At 38.9% G+C, this 21431-nt stretch overlaps 1 protein-coding gene across 3 annotated transcripts in view; it reads left to right on the forward strand.

Moving 5' to 3' along the window:
- Nucleotides 1-21431, forward strand: part of EGFR (epidermal growth factor receptor) — a 232257-nt gene that overhangs the window by 144996 nt on the left and 65830 nt on the right. For all 3 annotated transcript variants that reach the window (XM_072598193.1, XM_072598194.1, XM_072598195.1), the window contains exons 2-7: nt 11960-12111; nt 13223-13406; nt 14974-15108; nt 17847-17915; nt 19317-19435; nt 21012-21153. In XM_072598193.1, coding sequence (XP_072454294.1) covers nt 11960-12111; nt 13223-13406; nt 14974-15108; nt 17847-17915; nt 19317-19435; nt 21012-21153 — 801 coding nt within the window. The remainder of the gene's footprint in view (nt 1-11959; nt 12112-13222; nt 13407-14973; nt 15109-17846; nt 17916-19316; nt 19436-21011; nt 21154-21431) is intronic.

The following is a 21431-nucleotide window of genomic DNA, read 5'->3' on the forward strand; positions in this document are numbered from 1 at the left end:
GCTTTTATTTTTTTAAACTTCCATCCAAATGTATACTTACCACAATGCCTCAAACATAGTAAACTCTTAATAAATGTTTGCTGATTTATTTCACAAGGTTATCTAGTAAATGTCTGATTTGGGATTTGAACTCAGCTCTTTCTGCCTCCCAAGTCCAGTGCCCTATCGACTATACCACAGTTCCTCTCTCTTCTTCCTTTCTTTCTTTTAGTAGGAAAAAAAAGGCAGAGAGGACATTATTATTGCTTTCTCCTCTTTTTACAAATCAGTTAAAGCACATGCAGATGTCTTACTTTCACATTCTGGATTAAAAGAAGTATTTATTACATCATAAGTTAGAATAAGTGAAGTGACATACAGAAGATGTATTAGTGAGGGAAAAAACAGTGGGCAGGGTATGGGAGGCAAATGTCTAGAAATGAAGGGTGCTATAGTGAGTGGGGAGCTTGGAGCCAGAGAGCTTACTTTCAAACTCTGGTATGGCTACTTATTACCAGTATCACCTTGGAAAGGTGCTTCAATGAACTCCTTGAGCCTCTGAGTTACTCACCTGTAAAATGAGGTCATTGGACTAGATGGCCTCTATCATCTCTTCAGCTCTTAATCTATGATTCTACGAAAGGGTTCTTCCAATTTTAATCATTGTGATAAATCAGAGAATGTCACATTCATATTAGGATACTGCTACAGAGGTTATCTTTGTTCCTCTATGAAACCATCTCCAATAACTCCAATGATCACTCATCCTTCCCCTTCTTGGTAACTCATCAGACTTATCTGTCTCCTATTGGATTTTTCCTCCTCCTCTAAAACTGTGATTTAATTAGTGTAGAGAATTCTCATAGTGGAAGCTCCCTCCAATGGTGCCGACTTGTCTTGGATTTGTTCATTCATTCAGTCATGTCCGATACCACATCAAGGCAGTGATCCAGGAGGCATGCCTTGGAATACTGAGAGGTAAAGATAAAATGAAAGCACTTTGCAGACCTTAGAGTACCATATAAAGTCTGTCTGTTATTAAGTGACTCATCCATAATCATACAATCAGTATGCCAGAGGCAGGCCTTAAACCCAAATGTTCCTGAGTCTATGATCAGCCTTGTCAGATAGATAATGGATAATTAGGCCAGGTTTCTTCTTCATCTAACTTGATTACGTTTACTATATACTGTCTTTGTAATTTATATTTGCGATATTATGTCTAAATCTGATCCACTCAACAAGATTATAAGCTCTTTTGAGGGTAGGGAATGGGATTTGGTGATGGCATCTTTTAGATCCTTCTTGCACAGCACTGCTATGCTTACTGGACTGAATTCTATAGTAATGTAAAACTTCATCTCCTGAACATTCTAAAGACATTTCAAGTTCCCCTAGAAAGCAGGACACAATAGACCCTGGGGGAATATCCCTCAGCCTTTGTGATCCAGTGAGGGTACCTAGTCTTCTGGAGAAGATCTATGTGTGCTGGGTGTGGTCTGTGTTATTCAATAATGAAGCAGTGTCCCAGACTCACTGGGTGGGCCTTATATTGTGAGAAATCCCAGGCTACTTGTTCCCTGGAAGCACCCCACCTGCTCTGTGACTGACCTGTCAGGAAAAACAAATTTGTTCAATGAGCATTCTTGCAACCCTGGGAACATCCTTTCTCTTGGCTATGCCTCATTGGCAATGAGTCTTTCTGTCATATACATAACAGATATAATTCATATTCCAGAATCCCAAGCTCTCATAAATCACTCTTTGATTCATGCTGCCATCAAGGCTTTCCCTGAAAACCTCAGAATTTGGCTTGTATTGCCACACCTCGTATCTCTGCTGGGAATATAGCTCAAAGTTATGTCTTATATTGCATGCAAGCACTCAAACTAACAGTATATCTTGGATGCAGAATAGTCTTTATGTCACCTTACACTAAATGAAAAAAAAAAGTATTCCAAGTCCAAATTAATGAAATGCTCATTCCTCCCTATCCAAGAACATGGACCCCCTGATATCTATCCATGGGTCCCTTGGCAGTCTTTGGATCTTAGCTTAAAAACCACTGACTTAGATGGAAGCAAATCACTGCCTTCAATATTTGAGCATTTGTTAGAATTCTACTTGGCACAAAAGGGTAGTATCATCAGTAGAGGTGGAAATTAAAGGGAAGTAGATTTGGGATCAAAATAATGAAATATTTCTTAACAATTAAAGCTGTCCAAAAATGAAATGAGTTGTTGCTATGGATAGGGTGTTATCGCTGGAGGCATTCAAAAGGAAATGAATGGCACCTTTCAGAAACAGGGATGAGATTCATGCTTCAGGCAAAAACAATATTAGATGACTTCTCAGGTCCCCTCTGAATACAATTGTAGGATTCTACAATTCTACAAAAAAGCAATATTTTTGGATGTCTAAAATTGTAAGTTTTCTTCTACCTTATCCTTCCCACTAGAAGCTGAACTTCCAATCTAGTCATATTTATCATTAACATCTCTTCCCCTACTACTTAGAATTTTTCCTTTTTCATTTCCTCTTTCCATACTTCAGTGTCTCCTCTGGGTAGTGAACTATAATTTGTATCTACAACTCTTCCTTTCATTACATAATTAAAGCTTATTTGACCTATCCCTTCAGGCATTTGTTTGCTAAGGTGATCATTTACCAATTTGATAAACTGATCCCCATTATACTGTTTTAGTGAAAGCAATGGAGACAGAATTAGTTCCCAATGCTTGTTTTCTACGTAGATGATCTGTGTGTGTGTGTTCGTCCTTCATTGCCAAAGAAGACCATGCCATCAGAGAAATGATGACATGACTTGCTCTTGACTTTGTTTTGAGTGAGGGAGGGCTGTGCAGGTCACCAGCCCCACTTCTCCTCCAGAGCCATCTGAATCCAGTAACCAGATATTCATCAGGATGACTGGAGATGACTCAGGATGAGGCAATTGGGGTTAAGGGACTTGCCCAAGGTCACACAGCTAGTGAGTGTCAAGTGTCTGAGGTGAGATTTGAATTCAGGTCCTCCTGATCTCTGCACTGGTGCTCTATCCACTGCACCACCTAGCTGCCCCAGGCTAGATGATACACACACACACACACACGCACGCACGCACGCACATATATATCTTTTATGAGAAAATTCAGCAAATTGAAAGTTAATTTATTGGTGGCAAGTGTTCAATTTAGAGTTTTAAATAACTAGGTTCAAAGTCTGGTTCTGCAACTTCCTGTGCAACCCCAGGCAGATCATAGCCTTTCTTGGTCTCTGTATAAGTGAGAAGATTGGATTAGATGAACTCTAAAGTACCTTTCAGCCCTAAATCTATGAGTCTATGAATTATCATTGGAACTTTAGGAAATCATTCTATCAGCAAACACTTATTAAATATTTGCTATGTGCCAAATAATAGTTAGATGCTACGTCAGTCCAGTAGAAAAATACTATGGTATTGATGGACATTGAGTTCATCTACAGACCATAGGGCATAGGTGGTCACCTAATCTAGGTATTCATCCTTACTATGCATCTGACACATACTGAATATATAATAGGTACATTTATTCCAAGAGGAAATTCCTACTTTGTTTGTCAAACAGATGAATCATTTTTATGAATTTCTATGTCATGGTAACAATCGCCAAAGTCACTTTGGGATAGGTGAAAAACAAACTTATGACTAGACATTTGTCCTTTCAACAAAGTATATTCTTAGTAACATTTCTTATAGTGGGTATGGTTGTATAATGTAATAAGATTTAATGTATAAGCATTAAGTCTAGGATTTGTGATTTTGTAGGTATTTTCTAACCCTCTACATACAGCAAATAAGCCTTTGGTGAATCACCTGGTGTCTATTAGGGACATCACCTTGATTGTATGCCTAATAAATGTCAGAGGTAGAATTTAAACTCACTGCATCCTAATTTCATGTCCAGACTGCTATTCACGGTTACCCATATGCATTATTTTGGAATAGATAGTAGGTACGTAAGTTCTTCCTTCTGATTTCTGTATTCCAGGAAGACTTCTATTCCATTCAACCCCATAGTACTGATACTGTTGCTTTTTATGGGACTGAGAAAGCTAGGAAAGATCATGGGGTCAGCAGTCAGAAAACTATTTTGTCTGCTAAGATCCAAATCAACACTCTCCCAATCTCCTCACTCACCCATGAGGGAAATACAATGTTCTACCAACATTAAAGGGCAATAGACATATTGGGACTCAAATGTATTTCTTAGATTGGTCCTTGTCCTAATTGTTAGGTCTCCAACATAGACTCAAATGACAGAGCTCTGAAGTTAGAAGCACAGATTTGGTAACAAGAAGGAAGGTCAAGGACCGGGTGAAAGTTAAGCAGTGTTTCTGGTCTATAGACCTCTGGAAGAGGAAGTGGCATTATTCATTTGAAAAATATTCCTCTATGTGAATAAGCAGCCGTTAAGTCCCTGCTGGATGGTTAAAAAAAAAAAAATAGAACCTTGGCCAGTGATGAGGAGTTGCTTACTCATGATATCTCCAGGAGGAAAATATCAGGCAGACCACATATGTTACTGTTTATGCTTTTTATAAAGATAGATTGAATGCTTGTTAAGGATTTTGAGAAATTTGAGATTTGAGAAAAAGAAACACATGCATGTGTCGTCTTGTCCCCTCTTCTTCAAATACAAAATATTCTTTCAATAAAAACTGCACATCCCATCAAAATTCATGATGTTAGTCTGTAAGATACTAGAGACTTAATTTGTCAATTTTCAGTCAAAAGCATTGATGTAGAGGGAGCTTGACGGGCACTGGATGCACCAAGAGTTCTTGAAAACTTACTAGTGCTTGGGACTTCCTACACTTGGTTTGAAACAAGGCTTCTTATCCCACATCTATAGGCTCCCTTGCCATGACTAGATTTCAGGGGCTCTGAGAACTTGGATGGGAAGAACAAAAAAAGGTCTCTTCACCCATAGCCAGCTGAAATTTAACATTGCCTTCGATTCCTTCAGAACATTATTCCAAGAAGAAATCCACAAGCTCTTTCAGACTACAAAATGGATTGATGATAAAGACAAAAGAAACAAAAAACCTAGATTCAGAATTCCTGGTTTAGAGGAATAACTGAGACAGTGGCAGAGATGATGACCTAGAAGAAAAAGAAGTCAGGCAATTCTGAATTTTGTTTCCCAGGAGATAGCAGTTGGGGGATGAGGGCTAGGGGAGTAGGTGAGGAAGGTGGTGCCTTGTTACCAATTGAAAAGTGGCAGGAACACTGGCTTTGGAGGAGGAGGACCTTGGATCAAATCCTAGCTCCCCAACTTCCTTGTGTGACCTTGTTTGTAGAAGTGACCGAAACCTCTAAGCCCCGGTTTCTTCATCTGTAAAAGAAGGGAATTGGCCTATTCTCCAGCTCTGATTTTAGGATCTTGGGATGTTTGGGGGTTTTTTAATAACACTTCAAATATTTCAGTACTTGAGTGCATTTGCTCCCCCCTCCTCTGTGACAGTATGCGAGCTCTCCAACTCCTTGGCCTGAGCTGTTTAGCCCTGATGAATGACTGTGGCCCCACACTCCCAACACCTGTTGTCTATCCTTGTGGCATTTAGCTAAGGTGGGCTCCAGCTTGATAGTATCTTTAGACAGTAGCAAGCCCTGGCCCGCTGGGAGGGGAGAGAGAAATAGAAGTATTCCGATGCAATTGCTGTCCTACAAATGAGGGAAAACCCCCAGCTAGTGGCAAAGTGGATAGAGCATCCAGCCTGGAGTCAGAAAGATGAGTCTTCTTGAGTTCAAATCTGGCCTCAGACACTAGCTGTGTGACCCTGGACAAGCCACTTCACTCTGTTTATGTCGTTTCCTCATTTGTAAAATGAGCTGGAGGAGGAATTGGCAAACGGCTCCGGTATCTTTGCCGAGAAAACCTCAAGTGAGGTCATGAAGAGCTGGACATGACTAAAAAATAAAGAACAAAAGACTCTGAACCCCAATAAGTGTCCTGTTAAACAAGGTCTCTACAGGGTTTAAATATCATAATAACACCAGGAGACAATGAAAGTCCATCTACTTCATATTGGAACTATACTTAGTACATAAAGGAGACATAAATTTAACATTAATAGAGTGGTGGTCTGGTTTTCTGTTGTCCCCAACCTATAAATACACCGTCAAGGTTTCCCAAAAGCTTTTTACTAAATCAGATCGGTATTGGTAGGGTGAGAGTTTAGCTGGGATTAGGCAGGCAGATTTGGCTCTTCATTTCATTATTTTCTCACTTGAGACGAGAGAGACAGAGACAGAGAGACAGAGATACACGGACAGACAGACAGAGAGCATACACATATGTGCTTTTCAGAAATTTGCTTCAGGTCAGCAGAACTCTCCAGCCTTTGTAGAAGCCATCTATCCTCTATGGCTGCAATACACTCCCTCCTTACCTTTCTTCAAGGTTCATCTCAGGTGCTACCTTCTGTGAGGAGCCCTTTCTGATCTCAATAGTTACTAGAGCCCTCTCTCCTAAAATTTTATAGTATTTACTTATCTATATAAATAAATACATCCCCCTCCTGCCTTTGTCCCATGGCAGGCAGAGAGGTTTTTTTCTCTTTATTCCCAGGGCCTAGCATTTTATTTTGTTTATAATGGTACGTAATAATTGGACAATTGGATTGGCTGGTGGCAATTGGATCATCACTTCTCTGGGTTTTATGTGGAATCCAAAAATGGTCTAAATTCAGATTTTTGGGGGGTAAGCTGACATGCCTTTTGGAGATATGATGCATATATAATAGACTATGGGCCTTAAGCACAAGAAAATCTTTCCCATACTCTGAGTTCCGTGAAGACATCTCTCCCAGTGCCTGGCACAGTGCCCTTCTTACCAAATATTTGTTGAGTTGAATTTTAAAAGTTAGAGTTTACATTTCAGGAATATGACTATAATACATAAAAAGCATTCCCAGAAACATTTGTAATTACAAGAACTACAAATACCCAATTTTGAGCCACCCTTTCTAGACAAAGTGCTATCTCCTTCCAGGATTTCTTTGGCTGATATGAAGAAGGTCTCCACCCTACCACTTCCATTCTTTCCCCCTCAGAAGGATTATGTGGAGTTCCCCTGTTTCTCTCGTAGCTCTGCTAATTCTACTTTAGAGACTTTTTTCTTATATATACTCTGGTTCTCTTAACCTTTTATCTTTCTCTTCCAGCTCTATTAGCTCAAGAAAATATTTCCCTCTCTTGTCATATGCAGTGACAGCATGTTTATTATAAGAAATACTTATTGCTGATTAATATATGAAAGAAAAGCTATAGAGGTATGGTATGTAGTGCATATATTATACATACAGTATATGTGTATATAGTATATATAGCATACAGTTGTTATGTATAATTATTATATAGTATATATGACATGAATGTCTCATCATGGATGGAAGGAAACGCTCAATTCTTGAAATCTGTGCTAATAAAGGGCAAGCTTTGGCAGTTCCTATCAAGCTGGGAGTATTTGAATATGGACCCAGTGAGATGTGTTGTCCAAGGACCAGTCTAGATGAATTCGGAGAAAATCATGATAAGCTTGACAACAGGGTGATGAATATTTCTTCCTCAATGACTTTCAAAGGCCGTCTACAAAGTTACACACAGAAAAATTGTAGATCTTTACATTATTGAGATATATCTGTATGTTCTTGGATTATACATATGCATGTATTCGTATCTAAAGTTATATCGAATGTTCATTAAAACTTGGAAGTGTTGCACAGAAAGCTTAGCCCTGATGATACCTTTAAGAAGATGAGAAATAATCAAGGAGTCTTTGTCCATATGGCAGCAGACCTACTTCCTAACCTGTAGCTGCACTCAAAGCTAGCCATTTCCCTGAGTGCCAGCCATTTGGGCACTAGCACAGGAAGACAGCAATTGATTGGTTCAATCAAAAGTTATTATGAGAAGGCTTCTGGAATTGTTTGATCATCAAGCATGTAAACATACAAAGCCTCTTTGTCTTATTATTTATTGCTGATAATCATTATGTAAATGTTTTTCGAGTCTACTCATGAGTAGATTCATGAGTGGGAGGGGTAGGTAGGAGGACGTGGGGGAATCCCCGTAAGATTATACAGGATGAGTAGATTGATCCATGCACGATGTTTTTTGGAGATGGTTTGGTTTGTTTCAGAGGTGTCTGAGCACATGGCTCATTTTTGTGGTCAAATCATGTAGGATGAAAGAATCACATGGTGTTATTTAGGAAATTCAACAAGGAAATTAAGAAACATAGACTATACAAACATATTTAGAAATGTTTTCTCAGTGTCCCAGTTTTCCAGAAGAGGAGAAATGTGTCAGCTGCTCACTGGGAATGGAGTTACAAGGCTGCCTTATTGACTTTCAGCCTAATTTTCATGGCTTTGCATGACTGGGCCATGCGTAATCTCAGCAGCCGCTCTTTGGTAGGATGTGGGGGGAGGAGAGGAAGGGAAGGAGAAGGAATCTGGCCAATTTTGAATCTAATTTCCAAAGTCACGGGACATATTTCTTTACTTTCAAGGTAATTTGTGTGTTCAAAGCTGTCAAAGCACAGCCTTTACTATGACCACGCTTTCCCCCCAATAGCACTCTTTCTATTTTACTTTTGTTGACACGTCTTTCAAATACTTGGGTTCTAAATGGAACTTTTCTGAATAGTTCTCCTTTCCATCTTAAAGTTATAGCTGTCAATCATGGGCCTTGATCATTTCCCTACCTGTAGTGAACACTTGGCTGGCTTCCCAGGGGATAAAGTGAAACTTGCCCACAATAAACAGTTTACATATTAAGTAATACATGCAAAGTTTTAATCCCTGGGGGTGAGAGGCAGCTCAGCAAAATGCAAGATTTGAGATTAAGAAGTCCTGAGTTCAAATGTCAGGCTTGAACTTGGGCAAGTCACTTAGAATCAGTTTCCTCATCAATTAAATGGAAATGGTTAAATTCCAATTAAATGGGCAGGCAATACTTACCTCATAGGGTTGCTGATAGGCTCAAATGAGATTTTGATGTATATACATCTACATTTACATACCTAACTACACATGCATATATGATATAATGTAAGTATATATATATATAGGTGTGTGTATCTATGTATGTTTATCTACATGTGTATAGGTATGTATGCGTTTGTGTTGTTGTTGAGAAAGCATCTAGGTAGTTTAGTGGATAGTGCTCTGGGCCTGGAGTCAGAGGACATGAGTTTAACTTACTACCTGTGTGACCTCAGGCAAAGCACTTAGCCTCTGTTTGCTGAGGAGGCAGTTCGGTAGATGGCTTTAATCACTGGCGAAGGAAATGGCTAACCACTCCAGTATCTTTGGCAAGAAAACCCCACAGACAATATGGTCATGAAGAGTTGCACACAACCAAGTATACACACAAAAGCATGTATATACATATATGTGTATTATACATACACAAATATATGCTTTATAAACTGAATTGAATTTTCCACTCTTTACTAGTTATAATACCCCTCCCCCATACACACACTCTAAAAAGAAATGAACATAAATGAGAATATATTTTTTGGTTCAGTTTTGACCCAACTCATCAACTCCATGGTTTTTTAGCCAAGACTTTTGACCCCTCTGGTCTACATTCCTGGACATCTCTCTTATTGGGATTGATTCATTGGTCTGCCAAACATACATATAGTGGTTAACTAAGTCACTTCCTGCTTTCCCTTTCCCTTCTCTCCCTCCCCCTGCCCTTGATAGTTGGAACTGATGCCTGTGTGGTACTGGTACCTCTGATGACCAGCAATGCATGTGTCATACTGAAAAAGGAATGTTTTGTGTTCAGAACATATCTCCTTTCCAGGCAGACTACACAGAAAGGCTCTCTCAAAATGTGAATTTGCATTGTTTCGGGATCTGACTCCCCATCTCATGAAAAAGGTCATTTTAATTTTAGCTCTGTAAAAAATAACGTGGAGATTATTCCAAGACCAGTTTTGTTCCTTCTCTTTTTTTATAACACCTCCTCCTTATTCTAGCTTCACTGCAGTGGAGTGAGTTGAGTAAGTCATGGGTAAATATTTTTAAATACTTTGTTATCAGGGTTTTCTCTCTGCTCAGTGCAGATCCGGGTCTTCTTTTTCTGTTAACTTCATATATTGTCCTTTGTAGAGAGGCCAGTATTTTCTCAAGTTGTATGTACATAATGCCAAACTTCTGGATAAGAAAAAAAATCTGTCTACCAGCTGTTGAAAAACATCTGAGGAAGATGCAGATCAAGTATCTGATCAGTGATTAAGTGTTTCAATCTTTCCCCAGATGCTTGGCATTATATAGGCAAAATTATTGTGTAACTGTTATTAATGGATTTCTTTTTACACCTGAACTTCTATTAGTGCCAGTTCTTTGATATATATAATAAGTCAGAAACTGTCTGGCAGAAGGATCCTTTGATCATTGTTTGAATGTGTTTTATTGGTATCAGTGCTGCTCTTAACAATAAAATGCTGAGGGTGCCTCTAAGAATGGAGCATTCATAGTCATCTCCTTGTAGAACTGGGTTTTTCATTTTAATTTTAAGGGTTTAGGGTATGTGCATATCTGTGTGGGGATAAAAGGGATGTAATTTAGAATTTAACATTTTCCCTGTCAATCTAAATAAAAATGGAATTCTAGAGGAATTTAAAGAAACATAGGAAGACTTGTTTGAACCGATGCAAAGTAATGAAAGAAACAAGAGCATATACTCCATGACTATAATAATATAATTGGAAACAATACTGAAAGAAAATTGATCTTAATAATATTGATAGTTAATATTTGTGTAGCGTTTACCATGTGCTATATAAGTTATTATTGTGGGATAGCTAGGTGGTGCAGTGGATAGAGCACTAGGCCTGGGGTCAGGAAGACATGAGTTCAGATCTGCTCTCAGACATTTACTAGCTGTGTGACCCTGGGCAAATCAATTAACCCTGTTTGCTTCAGTTTTCTCAATTGTAAAATGAGCTGGAGAAGGAAATAGCAAATCATTCAAGTATCTCTATCAAGAAAAGCCCAAATAGGATCACAAGAGCTGGATACGAATAAATGATCGCACAACATTATGTACCAGGCACTGTACTAAGTATCTTACAATTATTCAATCATTTAATCCTCCACACAACCTGGGAAGTAGGAGCTATTATTATCCTCATTTTACAGATAAGGAAACTGAGGCAAATAGAGGTTAGGTGACTTGCCCAGGGTCATACAGCTAGGAAGTGTCTGAGGCAAGATTTGACCTCTTCTTGACTCCAGGTCAGGTGCTCCCTCCATTGTGTCACCTAGATCAAGCTTCTCTGACTCTGTAAAATGAATGGGTTAGACTAGATGCCTTCTAAGATGCCTTTCAACTTGACCTTTATGACTTCACATAAATGCAGTAATAAGTCTTGGTCCCAGAAGAACCATACCACTCTCTGCTTGCTAGAGAGGTGGCCAACTACGTATGGAATATTGCTTAAGCTCTCAGAAACAATTACTATGTAGGCTCTTTTTGTTTAACTATTTTTCTGTTATGAGGTACGGTTTTGTGAGGCAGGATTCTTATACTAGCAAACAGTAAATTGTAAAAAATAAAATAAAATAAATGGCATACAACTTTTAAAAAAATAGATTGGTGGAATTGTATCAAAGCAATGAAGATTTTTAGAAACTCTAGCTAACTTTCACAGTAAAGCAAATATTCCTACAGAATTATTTTGAGCCATCAAATATACTCTATACTGAGTCAACAGCCATATGGTTTGGTGTTAAGACCACAATGAGTGGTCTAATTATAGTTATTAAGTTAAAGGGCACCTCACTCTGTGGAGAGCTCTCCTTTCCCCAGAATTCTATATAACTTATGTTATGCCCTCACGTTCTATATGTGTCGTTTCTAATTCTCTTTCAGTATTTCATGTGGCATCATTTTTCTTCTTTCCCCCTCTCTGCACAGTTTGCCAAGGAACAAGTAACAAGCTGACCCAACTGGGTACTTTTGAGGACCACTTTCTGAGTCTCCAGAGAATGTTCAATAACTGTGAAGTGGTACTTGGAAATTTGGAAATTACCTACGTCCAGAAAAATTATGACCTTTCCTTCCTAAAGGTGAGTATGACAGAAGTGACTGTCCTTTTTATCCCACCCCCAAAAATAGGTTAAATGAGAGATCACATGGGGTACAAAAAAATCGTCAGGGAGTTAAACTCCAACGTACTTTGAATCCAGGAATTAAGATTTCAAGGCAGATAAGTGGTCAATAGGAAATACTTGTTTTGTCATACTCTAGCTACATGTTGTGTTTTCAAAATAAACTGAACATATAGGGACGTTTGGATCCTGGGAATATTTTGAGCTCTCTCTCTCTAGTTATAATTTATATAAGTACCAAGGAAAGCACAGGAGATCACGACTTGGGTTTACCAGTTTTCATCCAATTTTAGGCAAATAAGAAGGCACAGTTTCTACGTATTGAACTGCCTAGTCAAATGACAGAGCCAAGTGACTTATTGGAGTTCTAAATTAACCAAGAGAGGTCTTCTTTAAGGCTGATTGATTTTTGTAAAGGAAAGTGTGCCATAATTCATCTAAATTCTGAATTATTGTGCCAGTTCCCAATTAGTTTTAATACAGTTATCCTTTGTATACTGTTTTATGCATTTATATATTATTCTCATGCCATGCATATTCAATGTAATAATATGTACGAGTGTCCTGCATGCCCTTGCCAACCTAATCACCAGCTTTCAATGCATAGCTACATACTTCATACTGAGGGAGAACCCTCAGCTTCCTTCAAGGCTGAGCCTAAATGATTTCTTCTGTATGGGGCTTGTACTGCTCTACCCTCCTTCCCAAAATAACTTTGTATTACCCTGGACAAATTTTTATTTACTGCATTCATATTGTCCCCCTCATCCCATTCCCCCCAATAGAATATAAGTTCCTTAAGAGTAGGAAATATCATTGTTGTTTTTAGTAACTCTGAATTCTATAACTGATAAACAGAGGGCATTTAATAAATGGTTGTTGAATGATTGAATGTTGGCATGGAGGAAGGAAGGAAGGAAGGAAGGAAGGAAGGAAGGAAGGAAGGAAGGAAGGAAGGAAGGAAGGAAGGAAGGAAGGAAGGAAGGTAGGAAAGGAGAGAGGGAGGGAGGAAGGAAGGAAATCTTTGATGTAAGAAAAGTGTAAAAGCACATCCTCTGTATTTCTCCAGACCATCCAGGAGGTTGCTGGCTATGTGCTCATCGCTCTCAATGCAGTTGAGAAAATTCCTTTGGAAAACTTGCAGATCATCAGAGGAAATGTGTTGTATGAAAATTTTTATGCCCTCTCCGTGCTTTCCAACTATGATGTGAATAAAACAGGAGTGAGGGAACTGCCCATGAGGAATCTGCTAGGTAAGATACTATGAGGATGAAGAAATTGGAATTTTAAAAGTCCCTCACTGAGGAATTAACAATGTTTGGACAGAGGGAAGAAGGGTCGGGGTGGGTGTTCTGGGCAGGAGAAACAGCATGAGCAAGGGTCTGGGCTGGATGTGGCCTGTCTATAGGAAATCCCTCTTTGTGTCACCAGAAGAGAACTTAATTGAGGCTCCTAGTTAAGGCTAGGATAATTGGTTTCGAAGATTTCCTTTTATTCTCCTGCCACTACCACCATGTTGCTGTTCCTTAGAGCAAACACTGTCTCTGATTGCAATGAAAATCAACATGGCTTTATCTGAGGACAAAATCCATTGTAAAAATACAGAAAGTTAGTAACAAGGAAACAGAGTAAGCCATGTCATTTTTTTAAGGAGGGAATGAGGCAGAGGAGAGAGAAGCCAATAAATTTACCAGATCCCAGGAGCAGCAATGCACAATCAAGCCTCTGACAAGTTCTAATCATGCAGATCAATCTTTAAGCATTTCAGTGAACCAGACAAGCCTCCAGCTGTTCACAGTTAGATTCTGTTTGTCATAGAAGCTAGAAACCTTTGAGCCATCTCTGAATCACCCATGTCCTCTGTATCTAAGGAATTACCAACTGCCTTCAGTTCTTTGAAAATGTCTCCTTTGTGTTACTGGCTTTCACCCTAGATCAAGTTCCCATCACCTCAAACTTCAGTTAGTGCTAGATCCATCTGGCCTTGCAATCCAATCTACGCAATGCTACCAAGTTAGTCTTCCACTAATACCATTTTTACTATTATCATTCCCGTTGTTCAAAAGTCTTGACTGGCTCCCCATTACTTCTAGGATATGGTACGTTACAGACAAGACTTGTGATTTCATTTATTCCTCTTCTAATGTGACTCAGCATCCCTGCAAATTATTGCTAGGGAAAGGGTAGACATCCTTGGGCCTGAAGATCCAATCCAACCCATGATAACTCTGTTAGAGTTTGCTGACCTCTGGCCTAGAGCAGTGGGAGTTTAAATGACTTAGTTTAAAGATGAAACTCCTCTTTCAGGATTTCTAGTCTTATTTTTCTACCATACTCCAACATGAACCTCCTACTGTCATGAACTTCCTCACTGTCTTGACTTCCCTTCCTAAATTCCTATTTCCTTCCTTTCTCTTATTAAAAATAATACTTTTCATTGATAGCTTTTGTTTTTAACTCACTGTCATTTCTGTACAAACACACACACACACACACACACACACACACACACACACACACACACACACATACACACATGCACTGAATCCTACCTTGTGGTTCCCTGATGCTATAGTGAAAGGAAACCTCTCCCTTTCCTTCCCACCATCAAAATCCTATCCAAGTTTCAGAGCTCAGGTGAAATTAAGTCTCAATTCCTCCATGAAGCCTTCACCATTTACTGTAGCCCCCACTGACCTCCTCTCTCTTTCCCTCAGTAGGATACTTGTCCTCTCTAGAAATGAATGTGTTTAAAAAAAAAACCACACAAATATTTTGATTAGAATATAATTGAAGGGTTGTTTTCTTTTATTTATATAGAAATCCTTGTTGGTGGTGTTCGGTTCAACAATAACCCAACCCTGTGTAATGTGGAGACGATCCAGTGGAAGGATATTGTGGGCTCCGCCTATGTCAGCAATATCACCATAGACAATAACAGCCATCCTAAGAGTTGTAAGTGTTCTGTAAACTTTCTTCCAGCTGCCAGTTCTAGCAATTCCCTGGTTCTGGGAAGAAGAAGATTCATTCAGCACCTTTTCTATAAGCTCCTCATCCCCCCTGCTATTTTATTTTTTGAAAGGTAAATAAGTCCTCAAGGTAAGTAAAACAGGACCCATATAAGGGGTTGGAGGGAGAGAATACATTATTATATGACAGAAAGGAGATACTCATGTGGCACAGTGTATGATCCTTGACAAGTCACTTACCCTCTGTCTAGCTCAGTTTTCTCATCTGCAAAATGAAGGGAAAAGACTGACTTAACAGTCCCTAAGGTCCCTTCATCCTCTAAATAGATTGCTATAAACAACTCATTTTGTAAGAAACTGAAACCTTTATCTCAGGTCCGTCTAGTTTCATATGAGTTCTGTGATATAATTGGCTTTTAGGAAACAATTTGATGGGTGGTGAGAAGGGCAAATTGTCCAGGCTACTAAGCTGAACTATCACTCAGGGAATGTCTCTATAAATATCCTCTTTAACTGCTGAGCCACAGGTTAATCAGATTAGGCAACCAAGAAAGCCTTTGTCTTTCTCCCCAAATGAAGAATCTTAATTAGTCACTCTCTCTGTAATGGTTCTTGCTATGCTTTTGACTCTTCTAGACTGGGGTAGGAGCTGTCAGAGGTTAGCCTCTGGAAAGTCTGCTCCATGGCTAATCACTGGCAGAATTTTTCTCTCTTGGGTATTCTCCAAAAGGGAAGCAACAACAATGTACAATATCTATGCTATTATTTCAACATAATACGTATGGTTGTGTCCAAACCATGAGACTGGTCATTGCTATTAACGTCTGGCTGCTCTCAGTATTCTCTACATTTTGAATTTGGGCCACAATGTATATATATATATGTCACAGGTGAAAGCCAATTATATGTTAATGAGTTAGTTCCGTTTTCTAAGTGTTTGTTTGAACCAAGTTATTTTTGCCTTCATAGAACTATGTTGTTGGCTCTCGGTAAATGATAACGTATGAATTTTACATTCATTTCAGAGTCTGAGTCAACATTTTCCTATATTAATACCTATAATTATACCATGGAGTCTTTATGGGTATGCAAATTGACTTTTCCATATGACAAAATTAGAAATAGAACTGTAATTCGCATTCAAGTGATAACTTAGTCTTGTCATTACATATGTATACGTACATATATAAAATATATATACATATATGTGTGTTCACACACATTTTATACAGGTGGGCATGCACACATACAAGAAGAGCTATCAGTTGTACCTGATGTATTAAGATGACACCTGCAGAAATGTGCTATTTTGAAGGCTGTGAAACAAAGAAAAAAACCCTTTTTATCAAACCTGGTAAAAAAACAAAAATAAAAACAAAAAACTGCTTAACAAATAATAAATGTTTTAATTTGCCAGAGAAATAAAGGAAACTTGATGAATAAAATTACTTCTAAGTTATTAAATTATTACCCTGACAGCCAGGTAGTACAGTGGATAGAGCACTGGCCATGGAGTCAGGAGGATCTGAGTTCAAACTCAGCCTCTGACACTTACCAGCTCTGTGACCTTGGGTAAGTCAATTAACCCTGATTGCCTAAAAATAAAAACAAACTATTACCAAAAATTATATTCTAATCATTGTTTAATTTTTTTTAACCCATTTGGTGTTTTGGTATTTTTCTACTTTGTGCAACCCAGAAGAGCAAATACATACAGAATTATTCACATGAAGAAATGACACAGAAATTTACATGAATCAATAAACAAAATTGCATGTTGCAACAACATCTAAACAAAAATGTGGAACTAACAAGTGTAATTTTAGGTACTTAAGAAGGTCCTACAAACCAGTAGCAGACCTCAACAAACTAGTGAGTTTCTCAAGCTACTCAACAATCACTCAAATTGACTTCTGAAAAAAACAGAGATTTTTTACCTTCACAGGCCAAGATTCAATTCACAGCCCAGACTATACAAGACTATGTGTATCTTCTTATATAGTTACATTCAGAGTCAATTAAATTAAATGACTTATGTGGTGATTCCAAATGAAGAGCACTCCCTATACATGCCAACTTAGCACTGGTGACTGTCAGAGCATAGAAAAACAAGCAACTCTTCAACAGTATTTATTAAGCACCTACTATGTGCAAAGCACTATGGCCCAGAGTACAAAGGCAACGGAAAATGGCCAGAGTCTTCAAGAGCCAGGATTTAAAATCCTGGCTTATTATGTGATCTTGGAAGAAACCCCTTAAGTACTATGATCTGCAGTTACCTCATATATGTCAACAAGCTTATCATGGTACCTAGCACATAGTAGGTATTTAATAAGTGTTTATTGGCTCATGCATTATTAGATAAAGCAAAGCAACATAGGGTAGTGGAACAAAGCCTCACCGAAAAGTCAGGTGATGTAGGTTTTAGGGTCATTGCCTCAATAGATGATCTTAAAACATCTCTGGGCCTAACTGTACAATAAGGAGATTAGACAAAAATTCTCTCCTGTGCTAAGCTTTTTAAAATTGTTACTGGCTTCATTTATTGGTGAGTTTTCGTCTCTTCGTTGGCAGCTGGTTTTATTGTTTATTTTTACTGTGCTTTCATTTTTGGAATCTCAGAATTCACAATAAGCCGGGAATAATGAACAAAATGATTTCAATTGATCAGGGTCCTCACACTGGAATATTCCAAATTTATCTTTTCTTTATTATTAATTTTAGGTGAAAAGTGTGATTCTAGTTGTCCCAATGGAAGCTGTTGGGGCTCTGGACCGCAAAATTGCCAGATTTGTAAGTATATAGATTTTTATATTTATTATACACCCAGTTTCTTCAAATGATTGGGCAATAACCTGCATATCTCCCAATGAGGACAGTAACATGTGCACTGCCTTCCCCTAGTGGGCGATTGTGAGGCCCAAAGAAGATAATTCATGTAAAGCACTTTGTAAAAAGTGAAAATATTATATTAACTGTGCATTATTATTTAAATCACTTCTTCCATTGGATACGATTGTATAAGACCTTTTTTTTTTTCTGAAGATGGTCCAAAGCCTGGAGAGTTCACCTGATTTGATTACAGGAAACACTAGGCCTGGTGGCAAGCTTTACATAGCTGAAACTCAATGAAGGGAATTTGGGCCTGGCCGAGTCCATTTGGGCTGATAGTGACTGAAGTGTTGCACTGAGTAAATTAAATTTGGAAGTCACTTAATCTACTTAGGTAGATTGTTTTTCTGATGGTCGGCCACGCCTGATTGCTGTTTCTTCTGGATCTTGAAGGCTGGATCCATATTGCCAACTCATTTCAAGAACATAGATAGGCCACCTTGCCTCTGGGCCTGGCTGATAAATACCAGATGAAAATTAAACTTTGACCTTTATATGTCCCTGAACTTGCTCCTGAAACACCATACAACCTCACACCTCTTCTCTGAACCCATCTATTACTATCTGTCCCCCTTACGCATGAAAAATCTCTAGTGTCAGCACTGAATAAGGTCAGTGAGAAAGGTATAATAATCCCAAAGATTATTCTACTTAGTGTTCCTAGTAGAAAATGCCTGTGAAGTTCCTCTATAATGTAAATACAAAGGAGGCCATGATTGATAGCTGATACCCAAATAGAAGCCATTGTCTTCAGAGCAGTGAATCCAACAGGGTGTTCTAAGGAAGAAAGCTTTTGCATCTTCATGAAATCATCCAGGCAAAACCAGATTAGAGCAGAAACTCACGTGGAACTGATAAGATTGTTAGAAGATAACAAGTAGTATTATTTTACCAAAAACCCTCAGAAGAGTAGGTCTGAGATTAATTTCTGAAGTTCTTTAAAAAAGCCTTTGTGCAATGATTGATTGATGCATCTGCCTTCAAGTGGCACAGCATCCCCTCCCTTTATCCACTTTCAGCTCCACAGCATCCCAAGCTCCTGACACAATTGGCAAAGTAAACTCCCTAACGCATGTGAGGGTAACCTACCCTTTATCAACTTTGAGGACTGACACCAGAACCTAAACCTCCTGGGAAAGGACTTACCAAAGCTTGAAAAACATCCATTTTAATAAAAATCTAGTTTGCCGTTGATGAACCTAAAGGAAAGGTCCTGAAAAAGGACCGCCAAAAATCTTTAAAAAAAAAAAAAAAGCATTTGAATGAACATCTGGTTCACCTCTGACCTTTGCTCTTTTTCAGTGACAAAGACCATCTGTGCCCAGCAGTGCTCAGGACGGTGTCGAGGTAGCTCCCCCAGTGACTGCTGCCACAACCAGTGTGCCGCTGGTTGTACTGGACCCCGAGAGAGCGACTGCTTGGTGAGAGAGAGCCGTTGTGCCACCTTCAGAGAGCCCCAGTTCCTACCGCATTTTATAATAACAAGCATAGCACCTTAAGACTTACAAAGCACTTTACATATGCTATCTCATTTGGTCCTCACCAAGTCCTGGTGAGAGAGGAGCCATTAGTAACAGACGAGAAGACAGGAAGACTGAGGTGAAATGGTTACGCAGCTAAATATGTGTCTGAAGCCAGGTTTGAACTCCTAACTCCGAGCCCAGTACTGTACCTACTTACTGCCTCCACTCATCTTGCTTTGAGATTGAACACTCAGGGACAGTTGCTTAAGAAGGGATGGGATGGGGAAAGTACCTTGCTTCATGGAGAATCAGAGGACTTGGTGTGGTAGTGGCATCACAGTTTGCCACAGAGAGGTCCCCAAACCACTTTCTGTTTTCATCTTGGTGAAAACCTCAGCAGGCTACTTCAAAACCTCCTAGAATCCATTTCACTTGACTAAAGGGATCCTGGACTGGCCACATACCCAGATCTAGGGTCCCTTTGCAACTGCCAGGACCCTGAATTATAGGTATGGGCTGTACAGGAAAGGATCCACAGCCTTCCCTAGGGTGTTGGGAGTATTTCATGCCTTTGATCCAGTGGCCTCCTGGTCATTCTATGAACAAGACCCTCCATATCTCTACTTTGAGCCTTTTCTTGGACTATCTTCCAAGCCTGGAAAGCTTTCCCTCCTTCTACTTTACTTACTTACCTATCTGACTTTGTTTAAGTCCCAGTCAAAATCCTGTCGTCTACAGGAAGCCTTCCCCAACCTCTCTTAAGTCCAGTCTTTGCTAATTATTTCTTATTTATCCTATATAGAGCTTGCTTTGTGTATATATATATATATATATATATATATATACATATATATATATATATGTATATATATATATATATATATATATACATATATATATATATATATGTATATGCACATGGTAGGCACTTAATAAATGTTTGGTGATTGATGTCTTTCTAAATATCATCATAGGATCATTTCAACTCATATTGGAAAGGGATATTTCAGGAAACAGTTTGTTCCCTAAGGAATGTGATCCACTTGTAAGGCTCTTTGTAGTTGGCATTCCTTTCAGGTATGGCATGGACTCAATGGCCTCTGAACTCTCCATTCCTGTGATTCACTGTATTCACTCCAGGCTCCACTATATTTTTCTGAGCTAGATTCTTTCCCACAGAGAAAGGTCTATCAGATTTACAAAAAAATGTCTTTAAATAGGGCTTGATTCTTAAAAAAATAAAATGGACTTGAGTTAATAGGATAGGTCATGAGATTCAATAATGTTTCTACATCTTGGTTGTAAAGTTATCAGGGACTTCTTCTTCTAAGCAACTTGATGCATACATTCTTCAGGATAAGCCAGGTATGGAAAAGAAAACAAAGAGAAAGGAATGATGTGACTCATTTTTAAGTGACTGATCTAGAAATAAAGCATCTTCCTATTATGCAACACTCAGTTCCAATTAAAGTGGTTTGGCCTGCTTTCGAGTGTGTGCCTAGTCTCATATCACTGGTATTACATCTTGCAACAGGTCTGCCGAAAGTTCCGAGATGAAGCCACATGCAAAGACACCTGCCCCCCTCTGATGCTCTACAACCCCACCACGTACCAGATGGATGTCAACCCAGAAGGCAAATACAGTTTTGGGGCCACCTGTGTACGCAAGTGTCCACGTGAGTTCACCAGAGCCCCTGTTACAAAGATAGTCCTTTAACTTCGATGATTTTCCTACTGAGATTTCAGGATTTAGGAACCCTCAAATAGCCCTTTTCATTTAGTCCGTGTACTTTTGGTGGAGCTAGATCAACACTGTTCCTCTGGTGGTCATGAAGGATGAGTTACTATCATGTAGCTGCCAAGGCATAATGTCCTGGGACTGCTCCTTGAAGGCAAGGGAATTTAAACTGGTAGCCCCAGGTCCTAGAACTGCTTCTAGGTGTGCAGCATTATA

The sequence above is a fragment of the Notamacropus eugenii genome, chromosome 3 (genome assembly GCF_028372415.1).
Source record: "Notamacropus eugenii isolate mMacEug1 chromosome 3, mMacEug1.pri_v2, whole genome shotgun sequence".
NCBI classification, from domain to species: domain Eukaryota; kingdom Metazoa; phylum Chordata; class Mammalia; order Diprotodontia; family Macropodidae; genus Notamacropus; species Notamacropus eugenii.